The 17,407-nt window shown below is 35.2% G+C and overlaps 2 protein-coding genes across 2 annotated transcripts; both read left to right on the top strand.

The window, feature by feature from the left end:
• The first annotated feature begins 7,548 nt into the window (after nt 1-7,548).
• LOC25480764 (F-box/kelch-repeat protein At3g23880) lies at nt 7,549-10,117 on the top strand. The gene is made up of 2 exons (XM_013586759.3): nt 7,549-8,315; nt 9,254-10,117. The coding sequence occupies exons 1-2, from the start codon at nt 7,803-7,805 to the stop codon at nt 9,908-9,910; spliced, it is 1,170 nt and encodes a 389-aa protein (XP_013442213.1). The 5' UTR covers nt 7,549-7,802; the 3' UTR covers nt 9,911-10,117.
• A 3,733-nt stretch (nt 10,118-13,850) lies between these two features.
• LOC112418127 (putative disease resistance RPP13-like protein 1) lies at nt 13,851-17,357 on the top strand. The gene has a single exon (XM_024774382.2). The coding sequence runs from the start codon at nt 14,042-14,044 to the stop codon at nt 17,027-17,029; it is 2,988 nt and encodes a 995-aa protein (XP_024630150.1). The 5' UTR covers nt 13,851-14,041; the 3' UTR covers nt 17,030-17,357.
• Nucleotides 17,358-17,407: the final 50 nt, after the last annotated feature.

The raw sequence follows: 17,407 nt of genomic DNA, 5'->3' as shown, positions 1-17,407 counted from the left end.
AAAAAAATGACAATTTCAGCATCTTTCATCCCAAAATTGCTGAGAAGACACCTCGTGTCCCAAAAAAGGGGCTATAATCGAAACTTTTTGTAAAGATAAGGGGTCAAAAAGCATATTTCCCTTATGTTAGGGGGTCAAAAGAGCATATTTCCCTAAACATGGGGTCACTTTTGCCATTTTTTTAATAGGGGTCAAAATCACAATATTTTGAAACTTATGGAGCAAAAAGTGCAGTTTAGTCTTTATCGTTTTTAACTGTTTTGTTGGGTTTCATGATTAAAATTCAACATTAAAATTCAACATCAAAAGTAAATAAATGAGAAATTTATAGTTCAAACTTTGATAGCTCATAACAATATATACTTGCGCGGACTTACGGTTTGATCTTTGATAGCTCATAACAATATATCAACCCTTCCCCTAAAATAACAACTTATCAAATTTCGTCAAAAATAAAATAAAGTGCATGGATGGAATTTTAGTGATATGTTGTGTTTAGCACATGTTAGGAATTGGTGTACGTTGTTCTCTCTTTCAGCTTCAGTTCAGCAGTTAACAGAGTAATAATATTATGCTTTTTGTATGCCCAATTGATGAGTGCATTTTCGAGAAATTGACATGTTCTATTTGTATTTTTTCTTTTAATTTTGTCTCTAGTATAGTCAATGTCGCAGTAAACTATTAAATCAAACAAGAACTTTTACTACACCAAAGACTAAGATCAGTAGTACCAACTAGAGTATCTGGTCTACTGACACTTAAGTACAACGGAGATCCAATCATTCCTCTATATTTTTTTTTTTAGAAATAATTTTTTCTTTTTCATCTTATATTTTTTAAGAAGATCTTTAATGTATTTCTCTTGACAAATTAAATATTCCTTTTTTTTAACGACAAAATTTATTAATAACCAAATCCCTGTGATAGGCCCAAAAATGAACAGAAATATCGGTTTTAGTACAAAGGATCTCGAATTTCACAGAGACCAATGTCAAGTACCTAAAACCGATATTTCTGTGCACTTTTGGGCCTATCATAGGGATTTGGTTATTAATAAATTTTGTCGTTAAAAAAAAGGAATATTTAAGGTGAAGGTGATGCTAATTAGTTTGATTGTGAAATTAGGAAATTAACTTGTTTCTAATTATTTTTATGACGAGAGACCGGAATATAATTTGTGTCCATCGTGAATACTTCTTAAGTTATGTCTTATTATTATAACAAGAAAATATTTTCGCGCGTAACAGGTTTAAATTAAAGAGGCCGCTCTGCTTTCGCGTGTATGACACCGAATTTCGACTTTGTAATCTATTCAACCTCTTTCGCGCGTACACATTACAACTTCAAAATTCCGTTTGAAAAATAATCAATTTTTGCATGAAAAGTTATTTTAAGTAAAAATTTAATTTAAAGGTTCTATTTACTTTCGCATAGTCGGAACCGTATTTTAAACCCGCAGAAGCCCGCTCTCACTGTATTTTAAATCAATTCCTGAATCTTCTACTGACGATACAAGTTTCACTCTTTTAAGATGAAATGAGAATCACATTATTCCAGTTTTCACGTTTAAAATTCATCGTTAAAAATAAAATTTCAGACTTAAATATAATTCATTTTACAGTTTCTAATCATACAACTTAACAGAATATCATTGATAGAACGTTCATCATATTCCAAACTCTATAAAAATCTACTCAGACATGGTAATTATAATAAATAAACTTTTATTCATACCATTCATCATCATTGAAACAGAGAATTAACAGAGAAGCAAAGTGATAGATACCCTAAAATAAAAAAGAAGGAAGCCACGGCAGTACGTAGTGTTATAAGCACCATTGAATGGAATAGTTACTAGTAAACAGGAAGAAATAGAACAGCAGCAATAATTGGATTTGGAATTGGTAATGTAATTGAAATAAATATGATCAAGTACAAGCAATTGAAATATAACGTTATTGTCAGTATGATTTTGACTTAGTTTAGTAGACAAATTAAGACATTATAGAGGATTTTAGAGAAACTATTTATGGTTTAAGAGACATTTTGTATCGTTTTCAATTGAGTCATATAATTATGTTTCTTCCCTAAACTATATAATTTTATAGGTGGTTTGAGTCTTTTATCAACAAATCATGCACCTCAGCAAGAAAGACACTGTTGGAACAAAATGTGTTTCACAATGAACCTTAATGAGTTTTGATGATAATAAGGTATTAAAAATTGTCAATTGGCTATTGCTAATAATTGTTCAAGTGTACAGGACCAAAGGTTAGTCAAGTAATTTAAATAGGTCTTGGAAGAACAATGGAGAGCAAAGGAATTCGAAGCATCTGAAGAAAACCGCGTCTGAAGCTTAAAGTGCTCCTGAAGCTGAAGTGCCTCTGAAGTGATGACGTCATCAGAAGCAGAAGCTCATAAGAAGCAGAAGGTCTTCAGAAGCAAGGTTTTCATCAGAAGCGTAATCATCACCAGAAGCTACAATTGATTTGTAAATTCAACTGAAGATCCAAAGTAGCTGTTTCTCATTTCAACCTCGTCTAAGAAGAACGAAGAATTGAAAGGGAGGTATCAACGGTCATCTGAAGTGCTCTGAGTATTTGTCCTTCGTTAACAGATTTGACAAAGTACAAGTGTACAACCACTACCTCCACTACTCTGTTTTTGTCCACGCTACAAGACAAGACAACAGCTATGCCTGCAAAATTTGTGCCTTAAAGATGGGAATGAATTTGAAGCTAATTCTTCAAAGGACTACACCCAAATCAGGCAAAGGATTACTGGTGAATGATCAAATGATTTCAAACGACTCTTTAGACGTGCTAATCATCTCAACGTCTCTTTCACACCTCTATATAAAGGAGTGAAGACTTGAAGATTGTAGATAGAAAAATACAAGTTAAAAAACGCCAAAACTCTGTCAATTTGATTCTACAAAGCACACTGAATTTCTGCACTGATTTGATACATCTTAGAAATTCAAAAGTCTAGAGTCTTTATCGTATTGTATTGTGAACACCACTGATTGTATATCAAGTGTTCATATTTCATTGTATTTTTGTTTGATCAGAAGACTCTTGCCTGCGTGCTTGAGCATTAGAAGACTCTTGCTTATTGCTTGAGCATTGGAAGACTCTTGCGTGTGTGCTTGAGCATTTTTGTGAAGTCTCATACTTAGAGAGTATTGAGCATTTGTAATCTTTGTGATTATAGTGAAATCTCCTTGGAAGTGCAAGGGGGACTGGACTACTTCCGTTTTGTGGAAGGAACCAGGATAACTGCTTGTGTCTTGCTTTTCTTTTCTCTGCTTTGATCTTTTCCGCTGCATATGTGATTCTGATCATTTCATCAGAAGCATTCACAAACTGCTTCTGAAGTTTTATCAGAAGAAGTATTTTTTTAGAGAGAAAAAGAAAACACAATTCAACCCCCCTTCTTGTGTTTTTCTCACCTTCAGACACCTCTTAGAAGATTTGGAAGATATGAAATAAATATTATCAAGGTTTTTTTTTTTTTTTTGATAAGGCACAAAAACACTAAAAGTCAGGATTTTGGGGCCTGAACCCATGTACACAAGATCATTACACCAAAGCCAAACTAAAGCAAAACAAACAAAAGCATATAAGAATTCTAGCCTATAACAACAACAATTCAATTTTTGGAATTCTACAAATATTTTGGATTGCTTTTGATCACACTCTTCATGGAACGAGTTTGAATGTACTTACTACTTGTGCTTTGGACCATTGTATCAATTAGCTAATTGGCATGTTTCTTCTTATTAGGCTTCTTCTGCCTTCTTGACATAAAAGGAGTAAATAAACTCCCATCCTCAATATATCCTTCAAAGTTATGCTCTTGATCATCACTCCTATCTGTTTCTTCATCAACTAAGTCTCCCCATTGAGTTTTTAGGTCATCAGCCCAGAACTTGCTGAGAACTTTTTCACTCTTTCTACATGCCTCAGTAGTGTTTTAGTGTTAGCAGGTTGTGTAATTATGCCCTTATCAGGTCCTAGAACCTCATCAATTGTTGTAACAGATGTGATGATAGTTGGTCCAAGATACTCAGCAGTGTTTGTAATGTTAACATTTGGAATACTTATGCTTTGTAGAGGTTCGAAAATGTCATCATTTGTTGTAATTGGTGTGATGATAGGTGCTTCAATGGGAACACCATTATCAGAATCCAACAGAGTACTGATTGTGTCCACTGTTGCAGACTTAGAGGAGCCATTTTGAGTCAAGTTAACTATCTCTTTGGAACCTGTATCAAACAATTCAGGATTTTCAATAAACTCACCATTACTTTGAAGACATTACAAGTTAAGGAAATTCTGTTCTAAATTCTAAAACAACTCGGAGAAGGAAAACACTCAAAGAACAATGAAAAAATGCACCTAAGGATGAAGCCCCCATCCCCGCACGTGCCTTATGCTCCCTAAGCACATGGGAGAAAGCATTTGCACTCTATCAGCTTCCATGTGCCAACATGCTTTTAATAAAAAAGAAAACTGAAAGCTTAAACTAAAAATAAGCACTTGAAATAAGATGTTTCTAAATAACTTCATTTCTCTCTAAATAAATTTATCAGAGTGCTTCTGATCATGTCTCAAGAGGTGGAGAAAATGCAGGAATTGGAGGTAACTGATTCTGAATGTGGGAAAAAATCTGCATCTCAAAGACATGACGGGTTAGCTGCCTGCGTGACGGTCTAACAGTTAGTCTGGTGTTGACTTTCTTATCTGATTTGTTGAATTTATGGTAACTTTGAGCTTTCTTCCTATTATAACCACTTTTCATCATTTTGACGTGCATGGACTTTTAATCGACATATACGTGAAATAGACACACAATACCAGCATAACATTGCAAAAATCTATAAAATCGTGATCAAAACTTCTGTAAGTCGAGCTAAATTAGTAATGCGTTTTACGTGTTATATCCCCTGCACAAGACGAACAAGGACAAGTTGACAAAAACTACAAAACAAAGGTGACATATATAGGTGAAACACCCAAAAGAAGAAATAATAACACCACCAATGCATACACCACCTAAGTTGTGGGCCATCTTCAAAACCAGTTTCAGCACCTAAATCAAAGTCAAACCTTCACACTTCCTAGCGAGTGACCACCGAAACAAAAGCCAGTCACCTATTGACTACTACTCGCGATAACCCCTCAAAAAAAAAAAAACCATCCAATTGAAAAATAACCATCAAAACATAACCTCCACTTCTCATCACCATAACTGAGTCCAATTAAACATCCGAATAATTGGTCTTACTCTAGCACTCCTTCGGATTCCACCGTCACTCGACCCCTGGTCCGTTGGATAAGACACCATAACAAGTCCAAAAACTTGAGTCTAGAAACTGACTCCCAATCTTGAATCAAAAGCGATTGGCCGACTCAACTAAGGCACCCCTAAACTCTCGATTACCATAGAAAACACCATAATCAACCCAAAAAATTGGAACTAGACACTAAATCTCTGTCTCGAATCAAAAGTGTTCGGCCCACCAGAATTTAGAAAACCAATCTCTCAAGCAATTGACAGGTGTAGCAATATCCAAAACAAAATAGATCAGAATATGATTTAGCTCGAGAACATCATCATCACCACACAAAAACTTTGATAACAACCAAAATCATTATGGCATCCTCAACCTACTTTTGGCACCTATTAAATAAAAACCCAAAGACAAAACCATCACCATATTACACCAAAAACACAAATCATCATCACAGCCACCACAAACACTACCATCACCAACCATCTTCACAACCAGCACCACAAACCAACATCACAACCACCACATAACACCACCACCACCAACCATCTTTGCAATCACCATTACCACAACTCATCATCACAACCACTACAAACACCGTTAACACTAACAACTTTCACAACCACCACCAGAAACCATCATCACAACCACCACACAACACCATAAAAATCATCACCACCAACCATATTCACAACCACCATATTGATAGTCCTTAAAACTAGGGGTGGACAGTCGTTCGGTTAGGTTCGAAATCGATTTCAAAACTTGAAATCGTTTAAACCAACAGTTTCATATTCCAAAAACCATTTCCGACCAACTTAGGCATCAGTTTAGTCGGTTCGGTGTAGACGGTTAAGCCGGTCAAATGTGTGGCTTAGTTCGGTTAATTCGGTTTTGTATATATCAATCCTTGCTTAAAATATTTTAAAAATTTAACATAATAAAAAATTTGAAACAACAAATAATATTAGGCAAGGTATGCGCAAGGAACGCTAACCCACTGGGAAGAAAAAGAGAACAAAGAGAGGGTCTAATAACAATAACCACTCTCCCCTGTAACACTCAATAAAAAAAACCCTAAAAGACTTTAATCCTACAAACCAGGAACAAGAATTAACAGAGCCGTGCTCAAAAAAGACCACCCACAGAAACAGGCTAGCCTCCCTATGAATACACCATACACAACACACCTGCTAGCTGCTGCCTTGTTGTGGAAAATGGAACAATTTTGTGGGTTTATGATTTGTGGGTTTTTTTGGATGATGTTTGATTTGAAGGAAAGGATAAATTTATGATGAATGGAAGAAGAGAGCAGCCACAACAAAACTGAAATGAGAAGTTCAACTAAACTAGGGTTTCATTATCTCTTAGTATATATATGTGAGCCGTTGAACTGAACACTACTTTTCATTGGGCTGGCTGAATATTTGCAATATTATTGGGGAGAACTCGGTTCGAATCGGTTTCCGATGGGTTGGATTTTAAAACCCGTGACCGACTAGTCATGGTCACCCCAAACCATTTCAGCTGAACCGCTACAGCCACTTAACCGCTCGACCCAAACCGACGTACTTCGGCCCACCCGGTTCGGCCGGTTTGGGCCAGTTCTTAATTCTGTTCAGCCCTACTTAAAACTATCACGTCTTAAAACTCACACGTCTTAATTTACCATTTTATCAATCTTGATGTTGTCATGAAAAAGATCATTTTAACTATTGATCCGTTACATATTGTTGAAAAAGTTAAGTTAAATTTTTTTCTCTGGCTTTCTTCGAATATTGAGCCTATTGCTTTTGGCTTTTACGATTGGTGAGACATCCCCTTTATTGTATGTGTGTGATTTAAGTGTTTGGACCTTTTTGTTTAGGTGGTGGCATCTTTTTTTTAGGTGTTGTGGTGTTGTAACAGATATTAGAGGATTCATCACTTTAACACACCTTGTGCGGGGTGAATCACTCTCTTTTTGAGTAATATATTCCATTTTGATTTGTTAAAAAAAAAAAAAAACATTTTAACTATAAGTTAAATACCTTATGTGGTTCTTTAAATTAGATGTTTATAACAATAAACATTTTCTTGATGTTCTCATGAAAAGATCACTTTAACTAGTGGTGTAGCCTGGACATTAGTTCATCCCTCATCGTTATTATCTTTTTAAAGTAAAGAAAATTAAAATTGAGAAAACTCACACCGACCACAATTAATTCCAGCCTCCATCATCGGTTAGCAATTTAGTCGTTAGATCAACGTTTTCCTTTGTACAAATTTAAATTGGTGACCTTAAACTTTGTAACGTTGAGATAACTACCCAATCCCCTCAATGTGAAAAATATTGCGGGACATTGGGACTAGTAGCTTCATTTTGAAGGGTCAGCAGCATTTTCCTATGTCAAGTGATACAAAGTTTGAGTTCCCATGTCACTATGAAGTGTGAACGCCCTTCATTATTTATCTTCCTTCCCACAAAAAAATATAGTGAACTCAAAAAAAAAATATCAATTGTGTAATGTCTCTTTCGAAACTTCTTCCAGAACTCATAGACGACATCTTACTGCGGCTTCCGCAGAAGCCTCTTGCGAGATTCAAATGTGTATCCAAACACTATAATTCACTCATTTCCAACCCTGAATTCACAAAACTTCACCTTCAAAGATTACCTAAAATTTCACACACCCTAATTAGCTTGGAGGAAGCGAATACTTGGGTTATAACTCCGCACTCAGTGCATCATTTACTTGAACACCCGTCATCCATTACCGAAGAAGAAGACGCTAGTCTTCGTTTTAACATGAACGAGAACGATTGTTTTACAATTGGCTCTGCTAACGGATTGGTCAGTTTGATCAGTGTAAAATCACAAAAGGGTGGAATTAAAGAAATTTGTACTCAGTTTTGGAACCCTACTTTACGGTTAAGATCCGAAGACTCACCAAATTTGACGCCTCTAACATCTAATGATAATATGTTGTCCAGGGTCCACTTTGGTTTCGGCTATGATGATTTAAGTGACACATACAAGGTTAGTAAAATTTCAATAATTAGTTATTTCGGGCAATTTTGGTTAGTTTAAGTATGACACATTGTTGTTATATTACTATCCGACGAGACGATTATAATTGATTGCGAGTATAGAACATTTTTACTCAATAGGAACAAATAATATAATGATTTAAGATAGTTCTTATGACAATTGCAAGGATCAACCTTCATTATTTTCATGTTCAAGCTCAAATTTTTTTAGATTAAAAGCGCAAGTAACCAAATTTAGGAGTTTGTTGTTTAGGATTCCTCGTCAATATGTTAGACCCACTAATTATACATCTTGTGTTATGAGCTCCAGCTAGTAATTTGCCTTAGTGATGGACTAGTACACTTCTTGTGCTTGAGCTTTAGCTACTGATTTTCAATGAATAGTTGAAGTTATAAAAAAAGTGGGACACAAAATAGACTATATAAATAAATTATTATGGCTTAATTGCATTTTTGGCCTTTAAGTATCACAATCTTGCAATTTTGACCTCCATAAAATACAATAACAAATCTGCCCCTAAGTTTACCCCTTTTGCACTTTTGGTCCTCCAGACCATTTTTGACTAGGACAATGCATACGTGGCACCTAGATCACTTTATTTATTAGACTTAATTGCAGTTTTGGCCCCCAAGTATCACAATCTTGCAATTTTGACCCTCTAAGAAAATAGAAAGTCACACGTAGCACCTCACTTTAAGTGATGTGGGTGCCACATATACATTGACTTGGTCAAAACTGATCTGTAGGCCAAAAGTGCAAAAGGGGGTAAATTTAGGGGGCTGATTTGTTATTGTTTTTTCTAGGTGGCCAAAACTGCAAATAAGCCGATTATTATTGCACATTGGTTAAAAAGGGGATACAATTCTTTAGTTTAAGCACATACTTTTAATCTTTTTGGATTAATTTCTCTATTTACTCCATTCTAGGTGGTAGCTGTGTTTTGGAATTGTATAGCACAAAAGATGGAGGCGAAAGTTCATTGCATGGGCGATAGTTCTTGGAGAAATACTCTTGCTTGCCATGATTTTCCAATTTTACTACAAAGGACTATCGTTGGACCATTTCTGAATGGTAGTGTTAACTGGTTAACGTATCATAACTTAAATTGTCATTTGTATGAAAGGGAAAATGTTACCATTAACCAGTTATTGATTTTTTCGCTTGATTTGCGAAAGGAGACATGTAAGTATATTTTGTTGCCAGATAGTACAACCGTAGTGTCCCAAGATCTACTAAAACTTGCTGTTTTGAGGGGTTGCTTGTGTTTTTATTATAACCACATGAGAACCCATTTTGTTTTGTGGGAAATGAAAGAGTTTGGAGTTCAAGAGTCTTGGACTCAGTTGGTGAATGTTAGCTATGTTCATCTTCAAATTGGTGAGTTCCTTAATTGGTTGTTGTTGCCGGTGTGTCTATCCGAAAATGGAGATGTCGTGATGCTAGTTTGCGAAGAAGAGGATGAAGCTATTATGTATAATCAGAAAGATGGCATTGTTGAACCTGTTGAACTTTCTAACAACCAAATTCGTTATGCTGATGAACATATGCAGAGCTTGGTTTTGCCTTGTCCTCGTCCACATTAATCTCGTATGCAACAAATGTTTGTTTTTCTGAATTTATGTTAGGTTGTGCATTTGGCATGATATCTATTGATGGTTCTTTAATTATGTTTTCCTTAGATAGTTTGACTATTTTGTTGGATGATTTCATTGTACTTGTTGCTAGTTGTTGGATCAAATTATGTGGATTGGATGATGTTAATTATTATGAGTTAAGTTTATATTTCTCCACTTGCTATTGATTTCATTTGCTAGTTGATGGTTGATCCTATGTTGAATATCCTACAAAGGATTTCTGGCCATATACAGTAGTAATCATTGTCAATCTTGAGTAGAACTTCAGGTTATAATTCATAACCAATTTAGTAAGTGGAAGTTGGATGCAGGAGTTGGGAACAATCTTAAAAATTGTAAAATGTATGTTTTGTAGAGTTGGTTTGGTTTGAATTTAGTAAAAATATTTGAACCAATTAATTTTAAAACCGACTGTTATTTATTGGTTTAATTTTCTTCTCGTTATGAAGTTCAAGCTAAATTGACCTATTGAATATGCTTTTATATGCTACATGTAGTCAGCAATCTCGGCCATTAATTTAAGATTGAATGAAACAAATTACAACTTAATCAAACTGCTTTAACTCATCATTATAGATGGAACAACCAAGATCCACAATGACGATGTTAATACAATATTCCGTTTCCAAATTTACAAGAAATTATCATTTTCCTCAGGCCATGATAGTGACAATATATATTCAGTCAGTTTAGATGGAACAATATTCGATAAACCTATTGTTCGGTTCAATCTCTGTCGGTCTTGGGCAGAATTTAAAGTAACAATATATATTCAATCAGTTTATCTGGTGGAAGTTAGTTTGCAGCAAGGAGGGAACAACACTCATTTTAAATTGCTGCAAGTAACAATAGAGTGATTGTTGTTGTATTTTAAATAGCATTCAATCAGATAACATGTCACATACAAGTTTGAGATTATTGTTTGAGATTGCAGCTTCAGACATTATCCTACAAGTTTTACTGCACTGGATTTGAACACGGATCTGCCTAATTCTCTCAATAACTTAGTTGAGAATCGATAGCTTGCTAATTTTCTAGGATGTCTGTATCTTTGTAGTTCCGGTGTTAGAGCCTGTGATTCATAGCTTTAAAGTTGAAATTTGATTTTGTGCTTTCAGAATTGTTATTATTTACTTTCTAATATATATTCAATTAGTTAAATAGTTATATTCACCAAGTCTCATTCTTTAATTATTCTTTCTCTTCAATTCAACAATTTAACTGGTCCTATTCCAAGTGAACTAGGTGCACTTTCAAGGCTTAGAATTCTTGATCTTTCAAACAATGCTATCTATGGTAGTTTTCCTTTAAGCTTCTCAAATCCATCTTCTCTTTTTTCATTGAATCTTCAAAACAATCAAATTGAAAACTATGTATGTGCCTAATGAATCTGATATGTTACACAACCTTCTTGTGCTTAACTTGATGAACAATAAAGTTCATGGTAAAATTCCATCAACAATTGGAAATATCTCAAGCATTAGTCAAATTGATTTGTCTTAGAAAAAATTTGTTCGTGAAATTTCTGATTCTTTCAGTGTCTTTTACAACAATCTATCTCGTCATGTTCGATCACTACTCTCCAAAACCATGTCCTTCACCATCACCACCACGACCTCATAATGTTCCAGCTCAAACACCAGAAGAACTTCCATCATAGTCACATCACAAGAAATTAAGCACAAAGGACATTATCCTCATAGTATCTTGTGTTCTTTTATTGATTTTCTTATTACTTTGTTTGTTGCTTTATGCTTTGTTGTTTGGTCAGGAAATGAGCTTCTTCAAGCGGAAATAGTAGCAAAGCGTCTGCTTCTGCTAGGAGTGTGGAGAAAGGTGGTTCAGCTGGTGGTGGTGAAGTTGTGTCAGGTGGCGAAGTTGTGTCTGGAGGTGAAGCTGGTGGAAAACTAGTTCACTTTGATGGAACTTTTGTGTTCACTTCTGTGCAACTGCTGAGATAATGGGAAAAAGTGCTTATGGAACAACTTACAAGGCAACATAGGAAAATGGTAATCAAGTTTCTGTGAAGAGGTTGCTTTCCTTGGTAAAATCAGACATCCAAATCTTTTAGCTCTTAGAGCTTACAATGATACTATCTTGGATCTAATTCCTAATAAGAACATGTACATTCATATAAACTACAGGAACAATTGTAATATTAACTTTCCTTCCTTCTGCATATCCAATCCCTTAATTATCATCTCGTTGCTAATTAATTCGGTTATATATTGCGAAAAAGTTATTTTCATATCACAAATTATGTCTGACATCGTACTTTTATAAGTTATTTTACATCCACATCTCGAGTTTCTAGCTCAGACTTCACAAACTACATGGGACAAGGGTTTATATTTCTTGGTTTCTTGCCGATTTTTTTACACATGGTAGCAAGAATTGTGTGCTTGTGTACCCACAAAATTAGCAATGATTAACATTGTTTTGTAAGTTACATGTTCGGACTATGTCTAATAACCAAATCTAGAATACAAATGTAATATGTTTGATTATGGAGCTATAGCTTAGCTAGTTTAAAGTAGTTTTTGTTTGTTTTTACTTTTTAGTGCATACTCTTGATTCTCTTAACTAAGTGATATTGCTGTTTTTTTGTTTGTTTGGGATTGACTTTTAGAGGTAGGTTACTTTTCTATGATTTGTATTTGTTTGACTTGTGTTTAAGGAGTGGGAATACAAGCTGAATTGAGTGAAAGAATTGTGATATTCTTTAAGAAGACCAACTCCACTCAACTCGTCTACCCAAGCCGTGCACATGAATAGATATATTAATGTGGGTTCTGCACATTAAAAATGGACCTCAGATAAAGAATTGTTGATTTTACTCAATAAAAGAGTGCGTGTTAAAAATATTTTGTTCCAAACATTGTTCGTTCCGACTTGTATTTTGTTCTATTTTGTTCCGACTTTTAGAGTATTAAGCTAAATGTTTTAAATTAAAAGGGGATTCCACAATTGAATAAAGACAAAAATGACAGTATTGTGTACAAAGTTCAGCCATAATGAAGAAGCAGTTGGAATTTAGTATATTAAACTCACTACGTCACATCAAATGAAGCTTTCCTAATTTGATTATTCATGATCAGTTAGGTAGAGTATTTGACAACTGACATGAAAACGGGAACCACTGAACTTGCATGGTTATTTCCATCAAAATACCTAGAAGCTTCATAGATGATCCTTGTTGACTTTCTGCAAAGTAAAAGTCAACCCATATTGAGTGTCACATTAACAAAACAAAAAATAAACTACGGTTTTTATATTGTGTGAAAATGAATTATATTTTCGGACGGAGGGAGAACACATATTTATAATGATTTTTCAATCCTTCTAAATTATTACTCCCTATGTGTGTGCGCGCATGCACGCGTATGTGTGATTCCACTTAGGTTGGCCAGACACAGATGGCAATGTAGGTTCATGTAATTGGGGGCACTTATCCACACTAACTTTCTTATTTTGTTTATAGTTGCTTGAGTAATTTTTTTATTTTTTTTTTACCATTAAAAATAAGTTTGGCCCCCACAAAATATTGCTAAATAATTTTATTTTTTAGGAAAAAAATACGCAACGGTATGAGAGTTAAATTGTTGAATAATTGTTTGTTCACATACACATAAATATATATTTGATAATGTTGAAAATTAAAAAGAAGAAAAAATATCAAAATATAAGATCAATGAAGAAATATATTTCGTAGATATTTTGATGTATTCAATTTTTTGGATATAAAATGACATAGTTTTTGTAGTCTTTGATTTTTTTAATGATAATTATTTTTTATGTAAATATTTGTAGTGAATGATTTCACCTGAAAAATTATAGCACATGATATAGTCCCCACTAATCAATATTTTTGGATCTGTCGTTGTTTGGGACCTTGGAGTGTTATCCTCTCAAAGTCTCAGGTTAGATGGCGCTCCACTAATAATGCGCTATTTCTAATTGAACATCTGATCCATAGCCATATTAGTAAGAAAAGCTGGTAGAAGCAAGAGTTGACTGCTATAGTGCTTTACTTGTAAACCAACTCTTATTCTTCTCTAGACTCTAACAAGGAGGAACTTAATGGCAAGTGTTGTTGCAGAAGCGTTCCTATCAGCTTTTGTGGAGGTTTTGCTGGAAAAGATGATTTCAACCGAGTTTGTGAACTTCATTCGGAGCAAGAAACTTGACATTTCACTCTTGGAAAAGCTAAAATTAACATTGCTGAGTCTTCAAGCTGTACTGAATGATGCTGAAGAGAAACAAATCACCAATCCTGCTGTCAAGCAATGGCTGGGTAACCTGCGAGATGTTGTCTTTGAAGCTGATGATTTGTTAGACAAAATCAATACCGAGGCATTAAGAAGTAAAGTGAATAAGGTGCGGAACATTCTTTCTTCTAATTTCAAACAGTCTTATGGATTGGTCAATTTTGATATTCAAAGATTATTTGAAAGATTGGAACACTTTGCACGGAAAGGACACGTGCTTGGATTGAAAGAAGGTGTTTCTTGCAGTGTTTGGAATGGAACTCCTACAAGTTCTGTGTTGGATGAATCTGCTATTTATGGCAGAGATGGTGACAGAAAAAAACTTCAAGAACTTTTGCTGCATGCTAGTGATGATGGCAACAAAATAGGAGTGATTTCCATTGTGGGAATGGGAGGCTTGGGTAAAACAACTCTTGCTAAACTTCTTTACAACGATCCGGAAGTAAAGGAGAAATTTGATTTGAAAGGGTGGGCATATATCTCAAAAGATTTTGATATTGTCCGGGTCACTAAAACCCTTCTTGAATCTGTTACTTTTAAAACAATTGATGCCAATAACATGAATACCATGCATACGGAATTTGTCACTTCAAAAATAACCGACACTGGTGACCTGAATACTCTACAGGTGCAACTGCAGCAAAGTTTAATCCATAAAAGGTTTTTGCTAGTACTGGATGACATGTGGGATGGAAGTTATGTGGATTGGAACAATCTCAAAGACATCTTTAATGTTGGGGAAATGGGAAGTAAGATCATCATCACAACACGAGATGAAAGAGTTGCACTAGTCACGCAAACCTTTCTTCCTATCCACTATTTGGCACCCATGCAAAGTGATGAATGTTGGTCTTTACTTTCAAAACATGCATTTGGAGCAAGTAACTACAGGCTCCGGTCCAATCTAGAAGCAATTGGGAAAGAAATTGCCAAAAAATGTGATGGTTTACCGTTAGCTGCTGTAGCACTTGGGGGTCTTCTCCGCACCAAACTGTCACAGGATGACTGGAATGATGTACTAAAAAGTAACATTTGGAATTTGCCAAATGTTGGGGTGCAGCAGACTCTTCTATCTAGCTATCATTATCTTCCGGCTCCTTTAAAAAGATGTTTTGCTTACTGTTCAATTTTTCCAAAGAACTCCATCTTGCAAAAAAATATGGTAGTTCAGTTATGGATGGCAGAAGGCTTGGTGCATAAGTCCAAAAGACAGAAAAGTTGGGAAAAAGTAGGAGAAGAATACTTTGATGAACTAGTGTCAAGGTCACTGATACGTCGTCGGTATATTGATGGGGAAGAATGCTATGAAATGCATGACCTTGTCAATGATTTAGCTACAATGGTTTCATCTCCATATTGCATCAAGTTAGACGAACATGAAATAAATGATAAGGTACGTCATTTGTCATGCATTAGAAGGAAATATGACTCGTACAGTAAATTTGATAAATTAAATGGACTTAAAGGTCTACGTACCTTCTTGGTCTTGCCATTACAAGAACCGGTGTGGTTAATCTATTCCATATCAGACAGGGTGGTACGCGAATTATTGCCAGCGATGAAACAATTACGCGTGCTGTCGTTGTCAAACTACAGGAGTATCACCGAGTTGCCCAATTCTATTGGAAATTTGATATGTCTGCGATACTTAAATCTCTCTAACACAGCGATTGAAAGGCTTCCGTCTGTAACATGCAACCTCTACAATCTGTTGACCTTGTTGTTGTTTGGTTGTTGGTGTCTTGTTGAATTGCCTGAGGACATCGTAAAATTGGTTAATCTACGCCACCTTGATATCAGAGGTACTCAATTGAAGGAGATGCCAGTACAAATAACCAGACTACAAAATCTTCAAACTTTGTCTGATTTTGCTATTAGCAATCATCGTGATGGATTGAAGGTTAGAGAGTTGGGAAAATTTCCGCATCTAAAGGGAAATCTTTCCATCTCAAATCTACAAAATATCACTGACCCCTTTGATGCTTTTGAAGCAAATTTGAAGATGAAAGAACAAATTGACAACTTGGAACTACAGTGGATTCTACATGGCAGCAGTGGCACTACTAGTCAAAGTTCACAAATTCAAGCACTTGTACTTCAACAACTTCAACCTTCAACAAATTTGAAGAATCTCACCATCAAAGGTTACGGTGGAACAAGCTTTCCGAATTGGTTGGGTGATTCATTATTTAGCAACATGGTGTATCTGCACATAAGTGGCTGTGATCATTGTTCTTTGCTGCCACCGCTTGGACAACTACATGGTTTGAAAAAACTCAGTATTGCCAGTATGAAATCGGTAAAGAGTCTTGGTTCTGAATTTTATGGAAATAGTAGTTGTCCTTCGTTTCAACCATTTCCTTCCTTGGAGACTCTGGAATTTGAAGAGATGCTCGAGTGGGAGGAATGGAACTTGACTGAAGCAACGAAGTTTCCCAGTCTGACAAATCTGTCACTGGAAACATGTTCTAAACTCAAAGGAAACATGCCTTGCAACCTTCCTTCGTTAACTACACTTGAGTTAAAGGTGTGTGATCTGCTTCTGGAGTCAAGGCACTCAGACGATCAAATCATCCAATCGATATGGTCTCCTCTTAATTCTCTACGGCAGTTGACTTTGGTCGGCTTTCCCTCTCTAATGTCTTTTCCAAGAGACGGTCTACCCAAAACCTTACAATCTCTCACCATCCATGATTGTGAAAATTTAAAATTCCTTCCTTGTGAATCCTTGCACAATTATTCATCACTCGAGGACATAAATATATTTTATAGTTGTAACTCTGCACATTTGATACATTGAAGGTTTAAAATAGTCCTTTCTCATGCAAATGCTAACATTAACATAAGGAACATGTTAGTAAACTAAATGCTATGTAAATATTATCATGAAATTCATGCATTTAATTCCTTGAAATTTATGCATTCTATTTTTAGTTTCTTATATGAATCCACTTAGTGGGATAAGGCTTGTCGTCGTCGTCGTCGTTATTGTTGTATATGACCCAATTTTTAAAGGTTTGATAAGTCATCATTGGGGTAGGTCAATCATGTATGAACTCAAAAAGTACTATATAATTGAAGACTCCTTTTGACTTGACTTAATTTGGTATTAAAGACTATTTTAAAATTAAAGCTAAAAATAAGAGAGGTAATTATAAATTATTTAAAAGCTCAGGGG

The sequence above is a fragment of the Medicago truncatula genome, chromosome 1 (assembly GCF_003473485.1).
Source record: "Medicago truncatula cultivar Jemalong A17 chromosome 1, MtrunA17r5.0-ANR, whole genome shotgun sequence".
Lineage (NCBI taxonomy): Eukaryota > Viridiplantae > Streptophyta > Magnoliopsida > Fabales > Fabaceae > Medicago > Medicago truncatula.
The sequence above is the reverse complement of the archived record's forward strand: the minus strand, read 5'-3'. Positions and strand labels throughout refer to the sequence as shown.

Coding starts and splice junctions, on each gene's coding strand:
- LOC25480764 (XM_013586759.3), top strand. CDS start 7,803: ATGTCTCTTTCGAAACTTCTTCCAGAACTCATAGACGACATCTTACTG. Junction 8,316..9,253: donor ATTTAAGTGACACATACAAG/GTTAGTAAAATT, acceptor ACTCCATTCTAG/GTGGTAGCTGTGTTTTGGAA.
- LOC112418127 (XM_024774382.2), top strand. CDS start 14,042: ATGGCAAGTGTTGTTGCAGAAGCGTTCCTATCAGCTTTTGTGGAGGTT.